The 25,317-nt window shown below is 32.2% G+C and overlaps 1 protein-coding gene across 1 annotated transcript; it reads left to right on the forward strand.

Moving 5' to 3' along the window:
- The first annotated feature begins 706 nt into the window (after positions 1-706).
- Positions 707-25,020, forward strand: LOC127710455 (kelch-like protein 12). The gene is made up of 11 exons (XM_052216311.1): positions 707-815; positions 6,328-6,845; positions 7,848-8,001; positions 10,624-10,841; positions 11,872-12,021; positions 14,328-14,442; positions 15,615-15,721; positions 16,139-16,331; positions 20,042-20,299; positions 21,782-21,968; positions 22,894-25,020. Exons 2-11 carry the CDS (start codon positions 6,639-6,641, stop codon positions 23,021-23,023), a joined length of 1,719 nt encoding a protein of 572 aa, XP_052072271.1. The 5' UTR covers positions 707-815; positions 6,328-6,638; the 3' UTR covers positions 23,024-25,020.
- The last annotated feature ends 297 nt before the right edge of the window (positions 25,021-25,317 follow it).

Consider the following 25,317-nt stretch of genomic DNA (forward strand, 5'->3'; position numbering starts at 1 on the left):
ACAAACAAAATCTATCTACAAAAGAGGCCGGAAAAATACAGATTAATATAATTTAATATATTTATATACCCACATTAACAATGATCAACTCAAAAAGGATGGGTGGCTGGGTTAACATAATAACGAACTGCTGCTACGTAAATTTTAGGCAAACCTCGAATAACTTTAATTTCTCAAACGAACCCCTCAAGTAATACTTAATCATGCTTTTCACGAATCTCATGAGCTGCATATACCCGTAAAAGCCACATTGCGGGTATATGCCATCCAATCATGACTAACATAAACACAAACCACGTGCTTAGTATGAACACAAGCACGTGTTTATAGTAAACAATCACTTGACCGTTACTACATCATGTGACCAATAACTTTAATAAATATATCTATGTTCTTCAAGTTTTGTTTTGCCGGGGTGTATGTGTTTATTCTAATCTTGTTATTATTGATTTGTGTGTTACTAAGTGTGTTATATTTTGTGTTTTTGTTTGACACGTTTGGGTTTAATTTGAAAATAAAGTTAAAATCATTTATCCAGAGACATATATACACACATGTGTATATATGTCTCTGATTTATCATATAAAAATAATTTCAAGCAATGACAGGTTTTATATCATGGATTTACTTTATTGAAACAATTCGGAAACGAGATTATCCAGAATTGGTTTTAAATTTAGACTTCTCTGGACTGGTTCACTTATTTTGCGATCAAATACAACGAAGGACCAGATTTGGTTGAAGATTTTGCAGATTTTCCTTCCAAATCCAAGTTTTACAGATTTATTATTCACCTGTTAAAAGATAAAATAAAGGTGTGACATCGGTAAAATTATATGCTTGTAACCTGTTGTAGTTCTCAATGTCCAGTTGAAAAAATGAAGATCCCACTTGGAACAATCGAAAATAGTGTCAAATAAAACAGACACTAAGAACTACAAAAAGACAAACAACAATAATAAAACAAATAAACATAAAATAAAAAAACTAAAGACTGAGCAACATGAACCCAAATAAAACTGGGCGTGATTTCAGGCACTCGGGAAGGGTATGTAGTTCCTGCTCCACATGAAGCACCTGTGAAATTTCCGGTCAAGCAAGTAAAAATTTGGTAATAGATCGCTTTTGGAAAATGTTTATTTGATGGATGCTGCTTATTTGCATCCTTTTCTTTCTTGTCGTGCAGGTTGATAATTTTGATGGAAATTTTCTCTGGTAATAAAACTGGCACTCATTATTGTATGATAATCCACAGGGCCTTGCATGTTACTGTTTAATGCCCCAGGTATGTCAGGTAAATGCTTCCTAATCATTTTAACCTGTGTTAATTTGACACATGAAAGCAGAAAAAACTGACCAAGTCAGATGATTGACCTCAAGAAAACAATTTCGGCACCCAGACAAATCGGCACCTAGACAAATCGGCACCTAACATAGACAAATCAGCACCTTATTAATTATTTTATCTTTGATCTAAATATAGTGAACCAAAAATTAAAATTACCTGGCACTGATATATGTATGAGGGCCTGAACTCAATCTGCAAGTTTAGTGTTAATATATAGCAATTATGTTTGACTGTTTTTACAAATTACTAATTTGTTTCCTGCACTATTTATAACATTATTGTCAACATTGTATATGGTATCTTCGAAGAAGTATCTTATTAAGTGGTGTATTCTTTTTGTTAATTATTTGTGAAGACTGTATTGAAAGCTTAGTCATTTTGATAGGTGTCTTATTTGTGTGTATTCTTTTTCCTGATACAATGAACATTCGGATTTTATAGATTTCACCATTCATGTACTAGTTTTAATGTAATGCATAGTTCTATTACCATAGTTGCCACTTTTGACAGCCACCACATTGTAAAGCCTCTTGTCTAGGGCGCACAATATTGTGGCACTGTATACAACTGTCGTTTGACAATGTGTAAGAAAAGGATTTCAAAAGTGTTGACCTTTATATATGTTTCTGGGTATTTACTCATTATGGCTTGCACACGCTGTTATGTTTATAGCTTTTAATATTAAAACAATAAAATATAGTTTTCAGGTATTGTGTTGTCTTAACAAATGTAAGGATCAAACGAGAACACAAGCTATACACTTTTGATCTCTATTGAGCCTGAGGAATTATCAGATTTATACATACAATACTGATTAATGCATAACTACAATTAATTATGATTTAATCAAATAATGTTTATTCAAACAACAACATATCTAACAATCAATTATGATTTAATTAAATGATGTTTATTCATACATACATAATTATTTAGGGTTTAATTAAATGATGATTATTTTTTAGTAATGCATATTCTACGAATTATAATATTACTGCAACAATCCTCTATTTTTCCCTAATAAATATATTTTAAAAAAAGAGGTGCCGAATTGTCTTGGTCCCGAAATGTTCGGATCCCGAAATGTCGAAAATGGTTGCCGAAATGTCTTCGGACTTGGGTGCCGAAATGTCTTGCTGCCCAATTTGTCAAGGTGGCTTGATACTTGAATAGCTTTGTAGAGCCCAGAAATATATTCTTTGCATGATTAAATTTGATAAACCTTCATTTACCAAGGTATATGGTCCGTTCGCCTGTGGCGTTCGCCCATGAGTTCATTCACCCTATTTTTAATAAAATTATCAATATATCTAGTAATTATGTTTTTACAGACCTCTGCAGAGTATTTATTTTGGTAAATATGAAAGATAATGCATACCTCAAAATTCATGAAAAAAACATGAAAATAATTTTAAATTAATTGCTTTTTTTCTACCAACGATTGGCTTAATTGGTACATTTGTCATGTTTGTTATTATTTAGAATTAATTGTTATTACAGTTGATTGTAAATAAGAATGCTAATAAGGTATGATTATGATGTCTTCATAGCTGTCAACTGATCCGTATTCTGCAGGTTACACCAGAGAATTTCCCCCTTCACACAGGATTTTTGATTCAGCCATGCTGGATCTATGCGATCACTCTGGTTTTGGAGATGGTGCAGAATACTAAGTTGAAGACATATCATGAAACTAATTATGTATTTTTATGACTTTCAGAAACTTTCTACACCATTTTAATCATCAACTGTCAACTTTTGACATGTTATTTGCCCTTAAATTAAGAAAAGATTGGCCGAACAACCCATTTATTTTAGATATACACTTGTATATGGTTCCTTTATAAATCAAAATTTATAATGATTTACTATTTAAGAATTAATTTGAAAAAGTATTTGTACATCAATTGAATCAGTTGATAAGAATTTTGAATGAATTATATTAGTATCTTATGGTTGTGTAAGTTATTGTTCAATGAAATTTGGGTCAATAAGTGTATTAATATATCTAAGTTGATTCCCACACTTTTTTAAAATGGTATTACTCCAATTCTTTCCACAGGCAAGTAAGAGTCAGTATGATTATCAACTGTCATGATTTTCAAATAATTACACTCAAAGGTGTAAGTATTAATTGGAAACAACCCCAGTCTTAATTCACAACAGTTAATATCTCATGACCTGTTACATAATTAAATAGACACAATTTATTACACACCTAACTGAATACACACATTCTTGACCTCAATAGTAAATCTACAAATGTATTATTTATTTTAATCTACACTACATTAAAATATTCTGTTAATTTTGCTAGCTAGCTGAATGATTAATCAAATGTGGTTTTTTTTCAAAGAAAAGACAAAAAATGAAAAAAATATGTATAAAAAATGCAAGCAAATTTTATTTCACTTGTAAAATCAGTGTCATTATCATCTGACATAAGTCAATAATCAAGTTCTAATTAATTAGTTACAATTATCAGAAAATTGGTTGAAACAATAAACAAAATTGCATAACTCTAACCTGAGCATTTTCTGCAATAAAATTTATTTGTTTGTTCTACATTTATATCCCATTATATTGCTATTTAACAGCAAATGGAAATATCTCAGCATTAGGTAATTGTAGATTCAAGATTCAATATTTATTATTGTACATTTAAATTTGAATACAGGAAATGTATTTTTTCTTCATGAAGAATGAACACCAATTCAGATAAAAATAGTTATTATTTTTTTTATTTTTGTTGTTGAGAAAGTGCATTTCCAAGGCCTCTTTCTGGAAATTATTAAGCCAGTTATAATTAATGGCATATAAACAAATATATTACTTGTTTGACAATTTCCCTTTCCATTCTTGTCAATACCATTAAATTGCAAATATTTATTAAAATAAAAATCTGACAGAATCTAAAATTGAAAAATCAATATATATAGCAATATTTGCATCAATATTGCAAAATTCCCTAGCTTTGGACATTAACATAGAAATTTTACAGTAAGATTGGAAATGAAAAGAGAAAAAATATTTGAAAAAGAATAGACTAGCTATGAATATGGCTGGATCACAACATTGACGATGCTTTGATTTAAATACCCGCCGGGTATTCAAATAACCCGGGATTTCAGAAAACAACCTGTTTTCACCCGTATTTCTGACTGGTATTTAGAAGTCAAATATATATACTTTCGGTTTTCTCAGCGTTTTTCCTTTGAAAAGGTAAACAATTGAAATTAGAATTTGCTTATTTACCGTGCCAATGACAGCTATCAAAACATTACATTTGATTGAAAAGTAACAATTCGAGGATTGTTTGTTAATTGTACCACAGAAAGTTGAAGCCAGTCAAGCTTTACATACAAGTCTATGTCCTGATTAAAAGATTTGCCGTTTGCAAATATCAAATATCCTGTAAAAATCATTTTAAAACAATTTGAACCTTTTAATACATTTCTGTTGGAGAGAATAATTTTGTTATCACTTAAATGTAAAAGCTTTAAATCAAATCCATATGCTCTAGATATTACACTGAAAGGAAACACACTAACTTCTTTCTATTTATCTTCCTCCTGTGTATAGGAGCACATTAGCTATAATTGGTTAGCTGGGGTTTATGACATTCATAAGTAAAAGGAAGTAAAACTAGTGTGAATAAAACAATAAAAGGGCAATGCTTTAGAAAGATATTTAATTAATGATAAATATTTATATACCTATCAAATACAAAAGTGATTATTTTTAGGAAACTCAGTGGTACATGTATATGTTATAGTATATAAAAAAAACTTTCAATACTAAAATTGGACCAAAAAAGTTCATACGCATTATGACCTGACATTTTCTTCTTCAATGCAGGTCATGACCTGCATTTTCAGTTTCATAGGTTGACAGGTATGTGTCTTGATCAAACTGATTGTTTTATTGATTTTCTTTGGTGGTCTAATAATGTAAGCAGGGACTAACATTTTTTTTAAAGTAAACTATAGTCAGCTTGGGATGAGTAAAAACAATGCATTTACGAAATTGTAAGACATGAAAGGGCATTTTTTTTTTAAACTTTGCTCCTTTGCTCTCAAGTGTAGATACATGCAGATTACTTGGTCTTCAGTTTTTAAGGTATAAGGGCAAACGGACCCAGAACAATTCCCTAAATTAAAATGAATATATGTAATAAAAATAAATTATTTCAAGAACTTTCACTTCTACATGTATTTAATTCAAACAATTATAAACAAATTATTTGTGACTTTTTGTCCTGTCAAATTTGTGACTTTCTGTCCGCTTACCAACACCTTTTATGAAATGACTTTTAGAAAATGCTATTGAGAATTTAGATTTTAGAATTAAAGCTTTCTATACAATTTCATTAATTTTTTTTAGGTTAAGTTGAACACGCTGATATTCATTACACATAGTTTGTAAATTTAAAAAAAAAACAAAAACAGCTACTTATAATATATCGCTGTTTGAAACTCAACTTGAAAGAGGAGAAAATATAAACATTTTTTCTCCAAAGTGGGAGACTAAACCACCCATGTATATATGAAATTTAAATATTCACTCTAAAAGATAAAATAGACAGCTGCTGTTGGTATTTGAAATGGTTGATAGCTACAAATGTATACATGTACAATGTAGACCATTCATCTTGATGGGATACAGACGAAACAGATATGAGAAAGCAATATATAAGAATACAAAAATAACATCTGAAGGTCATCAAATATGTACAATCTTTAACTATATACAATTTTCAACTATATACAATACAATATGTTAAAATCTAATTATGTAAGAGTATAGAAAACTATAAGAGTGTATATCTAAGATCTGCCATGACATCAGTTTTGCTGAAAAATTTCTTTTATAGAACAGTTTGCTTCACTGTTGTCTGTTTTCTTCCACTAATATAAAGTACATGTACATGTAGCATGATGGAAAAGTGAAAGCACAAAAATTTAATTTTTATATTTCAGTTTTTCAGGAAGTATTGACTGAGATGGAGTTGAAATCATGTATAAAGAGAAAAGATACAGGACCTTGAAGAAAATATACCTTTAAAATTTTGATCTGTTAAATTAAAGTGATTATACAAGTAATCATGAAAAACTTATTCAAATCAACATCCAATTTTAGTTGAAAAATATAATTCATATTGTTGTTAAATATTCTTACAATTAATAAACATGAAGGAAATATATAGTTGTGCAATTTACATGTGATGTGAAGACCACAAATAAAATGTGACCTTATAGTAAAATAAGCTGGACATTTTCATCATTTGACAATGACAACCAGTATGAACAGTATCATTACAACACAACAGATATTTACAGACAGTCATGCTAAATCTATTTTGACAACAATGAACAATTTACGGAAGGTTAACAAACTATGTGATATTGTGTTACAAGTTGATGGAGAAGAATTTCCAGCTCATCGAGTTGTACTGGCAGCCTGTAGTGATTACTTTTGTGCCATGTTTACAAATGAAGTAAGTACCGGTAGTGAAAGTAAACAAATGTTCATTCTTGATGATCAACTATTGCCCTGTAAGTGTCTATTTTATGGTTTCATGTCATCTTGAATATGCATGAAATAATTGTCATTGGGAGTAAATCAAGCAACAATCAACAATCTAGTTTCATATCTTTTGATTATACGTTGTCTTATTGATGTATACCTGACATCTTCAAGTTGAATAAAAATAGAGATGGGGTATGCAGCAAAAGAGCAAACCTAACACCCATTAAAACCAGAAAACTTCAGACTTTCTAAGAGGGCAACATTTACTTGTCAACAAAAAAGCAAGTGTTTATACTGTTAACCACTCTGTTAAAAGATGATGTGAATACAATTAACCATGTTCAGAGACTACCCCTAAAGAACAAGTCTCTATAAACTAAGACAACCAGTGCCCTGAAGCTTCTTTTACTGAATAAAACAACCATATACTTTATTTCCCAAGTACAAAACATAATTTTCACCATAATCTTTTCATTACCGGTAGTTGAATACATTTAAGATACTTGCTTTGTATATAATTTTCAATGAAATTTACATTAGTTAAAGTTTTTATGCCCCCGCCATAGCAGAGGGGCCATTAAGGTTTACCCTTGTCCGTCTGTACGTTCTAACTTCCCGAAATTGGTTTCCCTTCTCTAACTTTAGTTTGCCTCAACCAAATGTTATAAAACTTATACACAATGCTTATTTCCACAAAACACAGATCAGTTCGATTTTGGGTGGTGTCACTTTTATAATTCTCTAGTTATGTCCTTTTATAACGTTATATGCAAGTGGGGGCATCATCTCTGTCCATGGACACATTCTCCATTAATTTTTATCAATACTAAAGCAATAAATAAGATAAATTGACACTGCATACAGAAACATTTAAAGACATGAGTGTTGTTTTGGAAGAAATGAATAATTAATTCGTAATTGGCAACCAAACAAACATGATTGTAAAAATATATTTTCCAATTTTTTTTAGATGTCTGAGAAGGATAAAAGTGTAATAACCTTACATGAAATATCAGCTGATGTGATGAGAGTTTTACTAGATTTTGTTTACACAGAAACTGTGAATGTCAGTGTAGAAAATGTCCAGGAATTACTTCCTGCAGCTTGTCTGCTTCAGCTCACAGGTAAATGTCAGTGTAGAAAAGGTCTAGAAATTAGTTCCTGCAGCTTGTCTGCATCAGCTCACAGGTAAATGTCAGTGTAGAAAAGGTCTAGGAATTAGTTCCTGTAGCTTGTCTGCATCAACTCTAAGGTAAATGTCAGTGTAGAAAAGGTCTAGGAATTATTTCCTGCAGCTTGTCTGCATCAGCTTACAGGTAAATGTCAGTGTAGAAAAGGTATAGGAATTAGTTCATGTAGCTTGTTTGCTTCAACTCTTAGGTAAATGTCAGTGTAGAAAAGGTCTAGAAATTAATTCCTGCAGCTTGTCTGCATCAGCTCACAGGTAAATGTCAGTGTAGAAAAGGTCTAGGAATTAGTTCCTGCAGCTTGTCTGCATCAGCTTACAGGTAAATGTCAGTGTAGAAAAGGTCTAGGAATTAGTTCCTGTAGCTAGTCTGCATCAGCTCACAGGTAAATGTCAGTGTAGAAAATGTCTTAGGAATTAGTTCCTGTAGCTTGTCTGCATCAGCTCACAGGTAAATGTCAGTGTAGAAAAGGTCTAGGAATTAGTTCCTGTAGCTTGTTTGCCTCAGCTCACAGGTAAATGTCAGGGTAGAAAATGTCAAGGAATCACTTACTGCAGCATGTCTGCTTCAGCTCACAGGTAAATGTCAGTGTAGAAAAGGTCTAGGAATTAGTTCCTGTAGCTTGTCTGCATCAGCTCACAGGTAAATGTCAGTGTAGAAAAGGTCTAGGAATTAGTTCCTGTATCTTGTTTGCCTCAACTCAGAGGTAAATGTCAGTGTACTTCAACTCACTGGTAAATACACATCAACAGAGAATGTTCATGAATTAATCCCGTAGCTTGTTTGCTTCAACTAACAGGTAAATGTCAATGTAGAAAATGTCTAGGAATTGGTTCCTGTAGCTTGTCTGCTTCAGCTCACAGGACACAGGTAAATACACAGAAACAGAGAATAATCAGGAATTAGTTCCTGTAGCTCGTCTGTTTCAGCTCATAGGTAAATACACAGAATCATAGAATGTTCAGGAATTAGTTCCTGTAGCTTGTCTGCTTCAACTCACTGATAAATACACATGAACAGAGAATGTTCATGAATTAGTTGCCGTAGCTTGTTTGCTTCAACTAACAGGTAAATGTCAGTGTAGGAAATATCCAGGAATTGGTTCCTGTAGCTTGTTTGCTTCAACTCACAGGACACAGGTAAATACACAGAAACAGAGAATAATCAGGAATTAGTTCCTGTAGCTTGTCTGCTTCAGCTCACAGGTAAAAATACAGAAACAGAGAATGTTCATGAATTATTTCCTGTAGCTTGTCTGCTTCAGCTCACTGGTAAATGTCAGTGTAGAAAAGGTCTAGGAATTAGTTACTGCAGCTTGTCTGCTTCAGCTCACAGGTAAATACACAGAAACAGAGAATAATCTGGAAATACTTCCTGTAGCTTGTCTGCTTCAACTCACAGGTAAATACACAGAAACAGAGAATAATCAGGAATTAGTTACTGCAGCTTGTCTGCTTCAACTCACAGGTAAATACACAGAAACAGAGAATGTTCATGAATTATTTCCTGTAGCTTGTCTGCTTCAGCTCACTGGTAAATGTCAGTGTAGAAAAGGTCTAGGAATTAGTTACTGCAGCTTGTCTGCTTCAGCTCACAGGTAAATACACAGAAACAGAGAATAATCTGGAAATACTTCCTGTAGCTTGTCTGCTTCAAATCACAGGTAAATACACAGAAACAGAGAATAATCAGGAATTAGTTACTGCAGCTTGTCTGCTTCAACTCACAGGTACATACACAGAAACAGAGAATAATAAGATATCAGTTCCTGTAGCTTGGTTGCTTCAGCTCACAGGTAAATACACAGAAACAGAGAATAATCAGGAAATACTTCCTGTAGCTTGTCTGCTTCAACTCCTGGGTAAATACACAGAAACAGAGAATGTTCAGGAATTAGTTCCTGTAGCTTGTCTGCTTCAACTGATGGGTAAATACACAGAAACAGAGAATAATCCGGAATTAGTTCCTGTAGCTTGTCTGCGTTAACTCACGGGTAAATACACAGAAACAGGGAATGTTCAGGTATCACTTCCAGCAGCTTGTCTGCTTCAGTGCATAAGTTAATGTACAGAAAAAGAGAATGTCCAGGAATTACTTCCTGCAGCCAGCTTGCTTCAGATCACAGGTAATGATGCACATAAACATTGACTTTCATTGTACAAAAAGTTTGATAATTTTTATGTTTTCTTTCTCTAGAATTGTTTGACCATTATTGTCAGGAAAAAAGACTGCTTCATAAATACAAATACATGTACACGTATTAGCAATATAGTTTGATAGTGCTGCTTCGTGCTTTTGAAATAATTGTAAAACTATTAAAACATTTGTAAAGGTCCTTATTTTCTCACATAAAATTCTTGGAAGGGCTATTTTTCCAAATGAACACAAACTGGAATAGTTATTATGAAATCCTAAACACTATTGAAAAGAATGATATCTGAAAAAAATGCAATTCCATCATGTGTCCATTGTTGTGATAGATCTCTTTACATCTGATTAAAAGTATTTTTCTTTCAGAGTTCAACAACTATTACCAACTATGAATGCTTTATATTGTAGGTGTTAAGCAGGCTTGTAGTTCCTTTCTAGAAAAGCAGCTTGATGCTACAAATTGTTTAGGTATTAAAATATTTGCTGAGCAGCATAGTTGTAATGAGCTCCTTGAGGCTGCAGACAGTTTCTGTTTGAAACACTATGAAGAAATCATTAAATATGATGAATTTAAAACTTTACCTATAGACCAAGTAGAATCCCTGGTCAAGTGTGATAGCCTGCAGGTAAGAATTTACTAAAATGAAACAGCCAAAAAAACGTAAAAGCAAAAACCCTCAAAACAAATTGAGGCAACCTTTGATACAATGCCACAACTATTAACATACATGTACATATCTAATAATAACGTTTTCAATGAGGATTTGTTTTATATTATCTCTCACTCTGCAAGGACCATGAAATATCAAAATAGTATGCCATATCTGTACAGTGTTTTCATGACTTTTGTTTGTCTTTTCATTGTTTTTCTTTTAACAATGGTGTTACCGGTATCTGTTTTTCTTTGACTTTTGAGTTTTGATTGCCCCTTAGTATCTCTTCTTTTTTTTACATAAATATTCAGAAGTATGATGATCAATTATTTTGTCATTTAGACACCAGCTTTGTCCTGAATTGATCTGGACAGCAATTAAGGTAATAAAACTAACATTTTTGAGAGTATCCCACAATACATGTAAACCAACTACTTATTAACTGTGTCTTGTCCAAAGGTTTATCTGACTCACCTTTTACAGGGTGTTTAATTGATGAGGCTACCTGTGTTTTTTCAACACTTTGCATGTGATTAGAATCCTACAGATATTTACCTCCTGGTCTAACAAATAAATTGTTAATCTATTGTTTAAATTTATTATACCCCTGCTGCCCCTTGATATCAAGATTCCTGTGAGCATGCTAAACTGTGTGATTTCTTTTTACATCCATTGCTCATGTAGCCAGTTTATTGATTACCGAACACTTATACAATGTATATACTTACACATAAGGGCAATGTATGAAATTTTCGTTTCATTTTTTCTCAGGAACTAAGAATCAGAGCTTCCTGAAATTTGGTATCAAGCATTAAGTGAGCATGCATTACCATTTGCTGTGTCAGTTACTGGTGATGTTTATAAGATTTTAAAAAACCTTTGGAATTTTTATTTTTTAGGACATATTTAAAGTGTATGTCAAAATATTAGAAAGGCAACCAGTATTTCAGTTTTTCTGAAATATTTTTGATAATACATGTATAAATCTTTTTTAAAATCAAAGGTGAACACAGAAGAGCCAGTTTATCAATCAGTTATCAATTGGGTAAAACATAAAGAAGAATCTCGTACACATCTGTTACCACGGTTGTTGCATCATGTTCGTCTGCCAATTTTAACAGCCAAATTTATAACAGATGTTGCTGATGAAGAAGTAAGTAGTTACAGTATCATTTATGGTACATGTATTATATATTGATTGATTCTCTAATTCTGAAATTATGCATTTAAACTGATTTTGACAAGTTTGATAAATTTTGATTTTCCACAAGTTGATTAAATTATAGGTTCACAAAGGGTTAAAATTTGCCATAAGATTTAAAAGTTTGTTTAATGATAAAGTACTACAAATTTAACATAGAAATTGTAGTGATATAACTATTGATACAGAATGACTTCTTTTTGGCACAACACATTATAAATTATGAAGTTATGTCCCCTTAGTTATGTATTATTTTATGTTGTAATGTCAGTTTGGTCCAATTTTTCCATAATTTATAACAATTTTTAGTACTGTTTGCTGTGGAAGCAACCCCTGATCCAAAAATTGTGGTGTCTAGGGATTCAATATAAACATTGGCACCTCTCAGTCACACTCTAGAACATTTGAATCATAGGTTGTGGCCAAGTTTTTTCTAATATCATATTTTGACAACATCCATCTCCATAATGTGCAGACTTTGGAGCCTATTTTATATTCTTATGCAGAGGTTTGTTTTACCTAGCATTAAGAAAAAGATCCATTTAAGAACCAAATTTAGCCAAAAGTGTCCTTTGTCTCATGTACACCCCCCTCCCCCCTCCACCCCTCCCCCCTCCCTTAAATCCATTCAGAACATTGCATTCTGTAGTTTCCATTAAATCGGACTCTATATCAAATCTATGATATTAACTTTAGACATTGGTATGACGTTGGCGTCGTCGTCGTCATCGTCCAAAGACACATTGGTTTTCGCACTCTAACTTTAGTTTAAGTGAATGAATCTCTATGAAATTTTACAATAAGGTTCAATACCACAAAAGGAAGGTGGGGATTGATTTTGGGGGTTATGGTACCAACAGTTAAGGAATTAGGGGCCAAAAAGGGGCCAAAAATAAGCATTTTGTAACTTCCAGACATAACTTGTGTGTTAGTGTATGGATCTCTCTGACATTGTACCACAAGGTTCCATATCACAAATGGAATGCTAGGATTGATTTTGGGGGTAATTGCCTCCAAATTTTAGGAATTAGGGGCCAAAAAGGGGGAAAAACAAGCATTTTTCTAGTTTCATGACAATAACTTGTGTGTAAGTGTATGGATCTCTCTGACATAGTACCACAAGGTTCCATATCACAAAGGAAATGCTGGGATTGATTTAAGGGGTAATTGCCTCCAAATTTTAGGAATTAGGGGCCAAAAAAGGGCAAAAAACAAGCAGTTTTCTAGTTTTATGACAATAACTTGTGTGTAAGTGTATGAATCTTTATGAAATTGTACTACAAGGTTCCATATCACAAAGGGAAAGCTGGAATTGAGTTTGGGGGTAATTGCATAAAACGTTTAGGAATAAGGGGCCAAAAAGGGGCAAAAATAAGCATTTTTCTAGTTTCCAGACAATAACTTGTGTTCAAGTGTATGGATCTCTCTGAAATTGTACTGCAAGGTACCATTCAACAAAGGGAAGGCTGGGATTGATTTTGGGGTAATTGCCTCACAATTTTAGGAATTAGGGGCCAAAAAGGGGCAAAAAAAACAAGCATTTTTCTAGTTTCAGGACAATAACTTGTGTGTAAGTGTATGGATCTTTATGAAATTGTACTACAAGGTTCCATATCACAAAGGGAAAGCTGGGTTTGAGTTTGGGGGTAATTGCCCTAAACGTTTAGGAATTTGGGGCCAAAAAACAAGCATTTTTCTAGTTTCCAGACAATAACTTGTGTTCAAGTGTATGGATCTCTCTGAAATTGTACTGCCAGGTACCATACCACAAAGGGAAGGCTGGGATTGAGTTTGGGGTGATGAATCATAAGGGGTTCAAAAAATTTTGGGGGGGGATTTTTTTTTCCTTTTTTTTCTTTGAAATTTTCCATTTTAAATTGGTTATTTCTGATTTATATATAAAAGCAAATAATAATGATATGGTTTGAAAAGGTAAATTAAAAATTTTTAAGTTCTTAGACCACATTCATTCTGTGTCAGAAACCTATGCTGTTTCAAATATTTAATTACAATCCAAATTCAGTGATGTATCAAGCTTGAATGTTGTGTCCATACTTGCCCCAACTGTTCAGGGTTCGACCTCTGCGGTCGTATCAAGCTGTGCCCCAGCGGAGCATTTTATTTAGGTATGTAGTGAATAATGCATGGTGTTCACATTAAATTATGTCTGAATATGAAAAACAATGCATTTAAACTTCCATATTATCCAAAAAATTACTGTTTATTGAAATTAAAACCTCATCAATTTGTTCATTTAGGTGTTAATTAAAAAGAGTCATGAATGTAGAGATTTACTTGATGAAGCTAAGAAGTTCCATTTGCGACCTGACTTGAGGAATCAGATGTGTGGCACAAGGACAAAGCAACGTATAGGTAAGGTCTAATTATTGAAAGTTAACATAAAAAATAATAATGCCTACACATAATAGAGTATCCTTTTCATAATTTCAAATCTTTTAATGGCTGTTTTCTAGTATAACAAATTACAATCTTAACCTTCAAGCTGTCTATACAGCTGCAAAAGGCTTGTTTGATATACAAATTTTGATTTTTATAAACTCATTTGTATCATCTTTATCAGGATCCTTAAAAGTCTCCTCATGAGTTTGTACCAATTTAAAATATTTTTAATTCATATACTGTTATACATTTTTTAATAAAAGGCAAGACATGACATATGCATGGGTGATGATGTGTTAATGTCCAGTGACAGATATTACATGTATATCAGATGAGAATATTTTTATGGTTTTAACACATTTGTAGTAACTTAAACTGTGGATTAAATATTATTCGTGGGACACCAATTTCGTTGTATTTCGTGGGTACAGGTGAACTACAAATTTAAATGATCAACAAATTACAAATTTTCTACATGCTTTTATGCAGACTTTGTCAAAACCAAGAAATCAAATATGCATGAAAATAATAGTTTTCCTCAATCCACGAAAATTGATACCCACAAAATAAATGCATCCACAGTATCGTCATGACTGTAAATTTAGAAATTATTGCGAGGTTTTTATTAATGCGAATAATGTGGCTTTATGCAACTGGGTGAGTATTGCAATAATAAGAACTCACATTCCGATATCTTATACATATATCTGTATGCAAATCTGCCTGAAATTGCAATAATTGATCTCACATGTTTGTCCAGTCTTCAAAAAATGCAATAATGAATGCACGCAATTATTTCTGAATTTACCGTATATGGCTGTATGCACCTTAAACATAATCTCTTTAGATGGACTGGGCAGCTATTTAAGTAGGAGAATTTTTCAATGGGTTTATTTTGGCAAATTTCACTTTTGACATAAAAACCTGAAAATTTCCCCTCCTGTACATTTAATCTTTATAGAAGATCATACTGTTGGACAAGAAAAATGTCGAAATAAAACCTCACAAACCAGTTTGGCGTTTGAAAACACGAAAATGTAAACCCTGCAAAAATACACCTTTTCAAAGTAAATAGAATTCTGCATCTTCCTTGAAAAGGGACAAAGAATATATATGTATAAAACTAGAAATTTGATATTGTACAGGTACAGATGACATACTTGTTGTAATGGGAGGATTTGGATCTCACCAGAACATGGTAGAAGCTGTTGAACAGTATGATCCTAAAACTGAACAATGGACTCGCAAACCTGTAAATACCTTAAATTTCATATGGTTATGGTTATTAAAGAAAATTATATCTCATTGCAATGTTGTAACAAAAATAAATTTAAAAAAAAGGTTTTTTTTCATGAAAATTTATTGACAAAGATTTTTTTAAAGACATTTAAACCCTAATAAAAAATGTAACTCATCCAATTATGATAGAAATATAATGCTGAGGCTTTGATTTACTTCTGTAAAAAGTATCTAATAAGTTGATAGCTGTGATTTAGAAAATACTCCTAGAAATATCATCAGCAGAAATATTGTTTGATTGTTACAAGTTTTAAGTTCTTTAGGGATAAGCATTTCATTTAATGATAAAGATAAAGTAAAAGTATCTTTATTTAATCAGATATGCATATTTCCAGCTGAGCTATTTTAACAATGAAACACTTTTTTATAGAATTTATCAAAAAGAAGAAGATATGTTGCTGCTGCATCATTAAATGGAAAGGTTTATATTATTGGTGGTTATGATGGCCAATCAAGATTGAGTTTGGTGGAATGTTTAGACCTGTCTTCAGATGATCCACAGTGGCAGTCTGTTTCAGCTATGACACAGAGAAGGGGATTAGCTGGAGTTTGTGTCTACAGAGGTATAACAGATATTTATGAGAGTTATTTATTGATGTGATTATTGCATTAATATTGTCAATACTGAAAAAAAATGTATTCCAAGTGTGAAAAATTTTGTCGTACCAAAATGAAATATTTTCTATAGTCAAGAATTATAGAAGTTAGTTTTCTCAATTGAATTGTTTCATATTTTTCATGTCGGGCCTTTTATAGCTGTTTATACGGTATGGGTTTTTCTCATTGTTGAAGGCTGTACGGTTGCCATTGCTTACATCCACTTCCTTTTAACTTTGGTGGATAGTTGTCTCATTGGCAATCATACCACATCTCCTTATTTTTATATAGTACTTGATAATGTCAATATAATTATTATGTCCTTGGTTTTAACTTGTAAAAAAATATGGCTTTATTGATAGGCTATATGCCTTTTATGTGTCGATACAACATGAAGTTTATCCCTGATAATTAGAATTAGGCCGAAATTATTAATCTTACAAATAGATGCCTTGTTTCAGGTTGACATTGTTAAATACAATAATAGCATAGTTATGGATTTGTCAAATTTTTATCTATTCAAGCAGATTTTTATACGACCGCAAAAAAAATTTTGTGGTCGTATATTGGTATGACGTTGGCGTCGTCGTTGCCGTTGTCGTCCGAAGACACATTGGTTTTCGCACTCTAACTTTAGTTTAAGTGAATGGATCTCTATGAAATTTTACCACAAGGTTCAATACCACAAAAAGAAGGTTGGGATTGATTTTGGGGGTTATGGTACCAACAGTAAAGGAACTAGGGGCCAAAAATAAGCATTTTTGTAACTTCCAGACATAACTTGTGTGTTAGTGTATGGATCTCTCTGACATTGTACCACAAGGTTCCATATCACAAAAGGAATGCTGGGATTGATTTTGGGGGTAATTGCCTCAAAATTTTAGGATTTAGGGGCCAAAAAAGGGGCAAAAAACAAGCATTTTTCTAGTTTCATGACAATAACTTGTGTGTAAGTGTATGGATCTTTCTGATATTGTACTACAAGGTTCCATATCACAATGGGGAAAGCTGGAATTGAGTTTGGGGGTAATTGCCGAAACGTTTAGGAATTGGGGGCCAAAAAGGGGCCAAAAATAAGAATTTTTCTAGTTTCCAGACAATAACTTGTGTTCAAGTATATGGATCTCTCTGAAATTGTACTGCAAGGTACCATACCACAAAGTGAAGGCTGGGATTGATGATGGGGGTAATTGCCTCAATATTTTAGGAATTAGGGGCAAAAAAGGGACAAAAAACAAGCATTTTTCTAGTTTCAGGACAATAACTTGTGTGTTAGTGTATGGATCTTTCTGAAATTGTACTACAAGGTTCCATGTCACAAAGGGAAAGCTGGGTTTGAGTTTGGGGGTAATTGCCCTAAACGTTTAGGGATTTGGGGCCAAAAAGGGGCCAAAAAACACATTTTTCTAGTTTCCAGACAATAACTTGTGTTCAAGTGTAAGGATCTCTCTGAAATTGTACTGCAAGGTACCATACCACAAAGGGAAGGCTGGAATTGAGTTTGGGGGTGATGAATCATAAGGGGGTTCAACAAATTTGGGGGGGGGGATTTTTTTTTTTTTTCATTTTTTTTCTTTTTTTCTTTTTTTTTTCTTTTAAAATTTTCCATTTTAAGTTGGTTATTTCTGATTTATATTTGAAAGCAAATAATAATGATATGGTAGGAGATACACACCAAACAGGATGTGTAAATTATTATATAATAAGTATTGTGCAATAGCAAGAAATTTTCAATTGCACAGTATTGCACAATAGCAAGAAATCTTCAATTGCACAGTATTGCGCAATAACAAGAAATCTTCAATTGCACAGTATTGCGCAATAGCAAGAAATATCCAATAGCACAATATTGTGCAATAGCAAGAAATTGTCAATTGTACAGTATTGCGCAATAGCAAGAAATATTTAATTGCACAGTATTGTGCAAAAGAAGATACTTCGTATAAATTGCTTATTTCTAGACCAATTTCAATGGGGTTTTATTCTTGAATTCTTGGGGTTCTTTAATATGCTGAATCTAACCGTGTATTTAGTTTTTGGATTTTGGGCCCCGTTTTCAAATTGGTCCACATTGAGGTCCAAAGGGTCCAAAATTAAACTTTGTTTGATTTCATCAAAAATTGAATTATTGGGGTTCTTTGATATGCCAAATCTAACCGTGTATTTAGATTCTTAATTTTTGGTTCCGTTTTCAAATTGGTCTACATTTAGGTCCAAAGGGTCCAAAATTAAACTTAGTTTGATTTTAACAAAAATTGAATTCTTAGGGTTCTTTGATATGCTGAATCTAAACATGTATTTAGATTTTTGATTATGGGCCCAGTTTTCAAGTTGGTCCAAATCGGGGTCCAAAATTAAACTTTGTTTGATTTCAACAAAAATTGAATATATGGGGTTCTTTGATATGCTGAATCTAACCATGTATTTAGATTTTTGATTTTTGGGCCCTGTTATCAACTTTGTCCACATTGAGGTCAAAAGGGTCCAAAATTAAACTTTGTTTGATTTCATCAAAAATTGAATTCTTGAGGTTCTTTGATATGCTGAATCCAACCATGTATTTAGATTTTGGATATTGGACCAAAATAGGTGAATGTCCAATTTAAAATTTTTAAGTTCTTAGACCACATTCATTCTGTGTTAGAAACCTATGCTGTGTCGAATATTTAATCACAATCCAAATGCAAAGCTGTATCAAGCTTGAATGTTGTGTCCATACTTGCCCCAACTGTTCAGGGTTCGACCTCTGCGGTCGTATCAAGCTGCGCCCTGCGGAGCATTTTATTATAATATGTCATTTGAAATGTCAGACACAAAACTCACATTTTAAACCCCCACTCTAAAATTTGGGCTATATTGCCCTTACCTTGTCCAGTCGTCTGTACATTCGTTTGTCCAACTACCTAACAGAATGCCTTTATATTTGGTCAGCAGCTTGACAGTGATAAGTTGAAATATGTGAGCACTTTTCAGACCTGTTAGACACCAACTTCTGAAAACGTGTGCGTTCTTGTTATTTTGTTATTTTTACTTTTTAAGGATGTTCGCTCCTCTTGTTTTTGAATTTTTGCCAGATATTCAGAATTCTCTGGTTTTATCTATGCAGTGCCATTAAAAATTTTGCCCGCTAACCCCTACTTTTGTTTTCATAATTTTATTACATATAGTTTAAAAAGCCATATTTAAAAATCTTATAAAATCCTTGTTATTTTTTCATAGTTTTTGAAAGAAAAAAGGTGCCAATGTTAAATGTATGAAAAATCTAGAGAGAATCATTGCCCGCAAAATTGTCAATGGCTTATATCTCGAAAACAAGCACACGGACCCTTCATTTTTTTCTGCTTTTTTAGTTCCTTTATTAATATACTATCAATTAAAATCAGTCTTTTAAAAAACTTGTTATTTTGAAACAGAATAGCGAACATCCTTAAGAGTTAAAATTTAAAGATTTATATGGCAACAGTAAAAAGATGAAAAATTAATATAAGTCACAAGAAAAAAAAATAGTAACTCCTCTTTGTGAATAGATCAGTTCCAAAACAACTGTGTTAGAGGAAAACTGAACAGTCACAGCTAAAAAATACAAAGACAAGCACACAATAATTACCAGTCCACATTCTTTCAATTAAGTGCATTATATTTTACTGATAAAAAAAATTTCTGTCCAATTTTACAGGAGAGATATATGTATGTGGTGGATTTGATGGGTATAGTAGACACACCAGTATGGAATGTTATAATCCTGGGACTGATCAGTGGAGAACATTAAGTGGTATGGCCGTGGGACGTGAAGGGGCAGGACTTGTTGTTGCAGGAGATAATATCTATTGTGTTGGGGGATATGATGGCATAAATCTTCTAGACTCTGCAGAAAAATATGATCCTAACACAGAACAATGGTGCAATATATCACCTATGTCTTGTAGACGTTCAGGTAAATAAAAGTTCTCTATGCTAAATTTGAATAGATGTGATTATTCAACTTAGGCTTCTAAAGACACAATGAAATTGCAATTATTGGTTTTCTTTAGATCACCATTTGCCAAATAAAAAAGGCAGCTCTTTGAACTGTATAGTAAAGAGAAGATACAATCACATAGATATGAAAATATATGATTTGTTCTGCCCAAACATTTTGATAAATGTATTGTTAAAAGTTAACATTAATCATAAGTAAGTGAAGTGGAAACAAACGTATACTCGATCTGTAACTCATCATAGTAGACTCATATACTAAAAATCAGCTCAATATTTGAAGGCGTTTAGAAAAAAAATCTCTATAACTTTTATTTTCACAAAATTTCCAATGTCCAAAACCTGTAATTTCAGCAAAAATCTACATAGCTGAACCAAATGTAAACTTGATCTGTAACTCATCAAAGTAGACTTACATACTAAAAATCAGCTCAATATGTGAAGGCATTTAGAACAAAAGTCCATATAACTGTTATTTTCATGAAAGGAGTATAGCCAGGAACCCTAATAAACAGCCCTGTAAAGGTGTAATTTTTAAATTTCAATTGTTTAAGTAAATATAATGTGTATGTTTTGCTAAATGAGATATATTTGAAAGTATAAGAAGAAAAATTATATATCTGCTTCGTATTAATAAATATACTAGCCTGAAAGAGGAATAGATCTCATTTTCGTTCAATTTTCTTGAAATTTGTCAACCTTTGCTCCCTATATCATGATTTTATATGTGGTGCCACCCCTCACCCATTGAAATTTTGGTTGAAAAGTAAAGAATATGGTAAATTAAAAAATATTTTAGCAAATAAATGTGTAGGCAAAGGGTGGCGCCACTGTTAATTTTTCAGAAAACTGTATCAAAATTTGCAATATTCAGCAAAAAATCAGGTTTTAACGAAATTCACCTACATTTATGACGTCGCAAATACATCCCTAATGACGCAATTGGTGGAAATTTTTTAACTGAAACACTTGGACATTTTAACATTTTTTTTCATCCAATTTTTACATAATCATCACAGTAAAAAAAATCAGATTTTTAGGGCCAAAATTATGAGTTAGTGAACCAACTCCTTTTCAATGTCCAAAGCATGTAATTTCGGCAAAAATCAGCAAAGCAGAACCAAACGTAAACTCAGTCTGTAACTCATCATAGTTGACTCGATATGTGAAATGTGAAGGCGTTTAGAAAAAAAGTCTGTTTAACTGTTCGTTGCGGAATGACAGATAAGGCTAACACTATATGGCCCAACCAAAGTTGGCGGGTCCATAGTTAAAACATGTTGACATAATAAAATTATAATTACCTTCCAGTAGCTAGGATGTTGTCTTTGTATAGAAAAACATATCAATGATCCATTTTAAAGATTAAGGCTCTAATTACCTTCAAATATGGCCACCACTATTATTAAATATATATTCCTTTCTTCTTACCTATATATAGGTGCTGGAGTATCAGTATTAAATGGACAGATATTTGTTTGCGGCGGGTATGATGGTACAGACCATTTATCAAGCGTTGAATCCTACAGTATTCACACTCAGCAATGGTCATCTCTGCAACCAATGGTGGTCCCACGATGTTATGTTGGTGCTTGTGTACTTAGAGGGAAACTCTTAGTTGTTGCTGGGTAAAGAATATTTATCATTGATACATGTAGGAGGAAATATGTTTATATAATTAGCTGACAATAAATTCACATTGATTTAATTTCAATATTATTTTATGTAAACACAAATATTGTTTTTTATATAATGATACAATTGTGTTATCTTCTGTAGTTGTTTAGCTCCATCCATCATTCCATCCTTCTGTCTGTCTGAAAAACAAAGAATTTTTTAATTTCTTGGCAACTACAGAATTCCAATATTTTGATTGGTTTGACAAAATTCTTACACTTTTACAATCTTTATAGCTATTGCTAAATGGACTTTTACAATCGTTATGGCTGGTGCTGAATGGCTAATCTGATTAAAATACAGATACTGTGTTCAAGTTTTGCTTACAAGGATCTGACAACATTTCATTTTACTTTCTGTTTTAAAGACCTTTCATGATCCTCTGGTTTTTTTTGTAATGATACACACCTTCAAGAATTTGAAGGCTGAAATTTCATTGGCTGATGTAACAATTACCAGAACAGAAAGTAGAATAAAGTGTTGTCTGATCCTTGTAAGCGAAGCGTGGACACAGGATCTGTATTTTAATCAAATTGGCTGAATGGCATTCTTCATACAAGCTCCATGAAACACTCTGATTCAAACCCAGAGTTGTTTTTTCACTTCTTCATGGAATTGTGTGTTTAAAAAAATTCAATTAATAGAAGTTTCTAAAGAAAGACTTTCCACTGAATTTGAACATGTTACATTATGAATATATGATACTCATTTTAGTGTTGAATACACATTTTTTTGATAACTGTCATCAGGTGAACTATCCATTAAAAATTATGAAAGCTAAATACACAAAACATTAAAAAGTGTCAGAATTCTATATAAGCTGTAATTTTAGTATGATTTTATAACCTTTTAGTGTGCTATTTTTATTTGCTTTAGGTATGATGGTAATACATTATTGAACACAGTGGAATGTTATGATCCTCTAACAGGAAAATGGTCAGTATTAGACCCCTCTATGAATACTCACAGATGTGATGCCGGAATAACTGTTGTCAGAAAAGTCTGAAGTCTCCATATTGCCAAAGAAACTAACAGTTTTTGTTTTCAGAGATTGATAGTATTTGTTATTGTATAGTCTTAGACTTAAAAGTACAGCAGAATTGTTTTCCTATTCAAAATTTATATATTGCATGCATATGTATGAAATCATTATTGACAGATGTAGAGTCTGAGGGACCACTATCTTTACATTGTAGGAGTGCCACATCTTTTAATCCTCTTTTAGCTTGGCTTATATGTCACAAAGTTATTATGTCTTTGTATTAAAAAGTAAAATAACAAAATTAACGAACATCAAGGAAAATTCAAATCAGAAAGTCCCTTATTAAATGGCAAAATCAAAAGCTCAAATACATCAAACAAATGGAAAACAACTGTCATATTCCTGACTTGGTACAGGCATTTCCTTATGTAGAAAATGGTGGATTAAACCTGGTTTTATAGCTAGCTAAACCTCTCACTTGTATGACAGTCGCATAAAATTCGGTTATATTGACAACAATGTGTGAAAAAAAACAAACAGACAATACATACATTTTCTTCGTTTACTGCAAGTAATTGAGGATTTGTTTTCATGGTCTTTATTTTTATATACACTTTTAAAGAAAGGACATACTAAGGTTAACCAAATAGTTAGTCTATCTGAACACATTTCACTTAGACTCATCTTTCCAAAACTTTCAAGAATACTTGGATCAATGTAGATGAGCAACCTAAGTTTTATTGTTTTAGAATTACCTTTAAATTTGTAGAATTTATTCATTAAATTAAAACATTTCTTTAACCATAACAAAATTTTCACACAATAATGTTTTTTAAAGGCAAGAAAATGTATGTGTTATATAATTTTTTAAACATTTCTCTACTGTTCAAAAGATTTGGACCGTTTTTCTTTAAAAATGTGTGTTTTTTCACATATTAATGAACAAAACAAGTTTGGCTCTGATGTCCCTCATAGTATATCCTATTGCTCTTGCAAGCTTGTGCAATATGATATACTGCTCAAGACAGTATTCCTTAATATTAGTGCAATTACTTGACTTTTTTTGTAGATAATGTTAATAATATCTCTATAGATATCAGGACTTTGGTGAATGAAAATGTTTTGGTATACATAAAGTTAATGTTTCATGAAGGTTGGTTTTTTTTTCTGTAATTTTCAAAATTTAGATGACTACCACCAAAACATCCGCATTTACTAGAAAGTAAAACAACATAATAAACCTAACAACAGTTAAGCCATAACCAGTTACGAGGAGAATTTTGCCAGGTCTTTGGATACATTAATGCTTTTCCATTATGTCTAAACCACCAGAGTGATCCTCTTGAGTGTTGGTGGTCATAGTTTAGATCCCTGGCCGTGTCAAACAAAAGACTTGCAGATTGCTAATTCACTAAGTATTCTGCATTAAGGAATAAGAACAAAAACAGGTTGGCTAGGAGTCAGAAAAATGAATTTCGGTAGGCCAACATGTCTATGCTTTTCAATCATGTTCTTTTTAATAGACTGTTGCTTTTCTTTCATATCTGTAGGTAGATATTTCCTTTCCATCATCTATTTTGATAGGATATTGCTTTCCTTCATGTCAATGGATAGGCTACAGCTGCCCATCATGTCTTCAGATAGATTTTTTTCTTTTCCCATCAGGTATTGGGATAAACCATTGTTATTTTGTTAAGTCTTTTGATAGATTATTGGTTCTCCATCATGCTGTTGGATAGATTGTTGCATTTGCAGTATGTCTTTGGATAGATTGCTTTTCCATTTTACTGTTCTTTTATCTTAGGATCTGTGATATTGTTTATGTTGTGTATTGTGGTTTATCTATGCTTTATAGTATACATTTTAAAATGGTGTTATGCTTAATTATTGGATGTTAAATAATGTTAAAAAAGTAAATAATACATAATGAATTGCATGTATGTGAAATGTTATTGTTGCATATGTAATGTTGAAGCAATTGATATAATATAAGTGAAAAAAATAATAAATAATTGAAACATTTTGTTTGATTTTATAAACCCGCTATAATTGATTTTATACTCCCTACTCTAAGAGTGGAGGTTACATTGCATTCATTTTGTCTGTCCATTTGTCCATCATATATTTTTGGCACAATTTTCTCAGGTACTACTGAACAGAATCATTCCATGTTTTGTCAGCTTAACAGTGATGAAATGCAACCTATGAGCTCTTTTCTGAAGTGCTAGGCACCCATTTCCTGTTTGCTGATACTTTTAATTGTTAAATATGTTGATGAACCTAAAAATATTTAATATTTTCATCACACTATTTCCAGT

Source organism: Mytilus californianus, unplaced genomic scaffold, assembly GCF_021869535.1.
Source record: "Mytilus californianus isolate M0D057914Y unplaced genomic scaffold, xbMytCali1.0.p SCAF_1, whole genome shotgun sequence".
Classification (NCBI taxonomy): domain Eukaryota; kingdom Metazoa; phylum Mollusca; class Bivalvia; order Mytilida; family Mytilidae; genus Mytilus; species Mytilus californianus.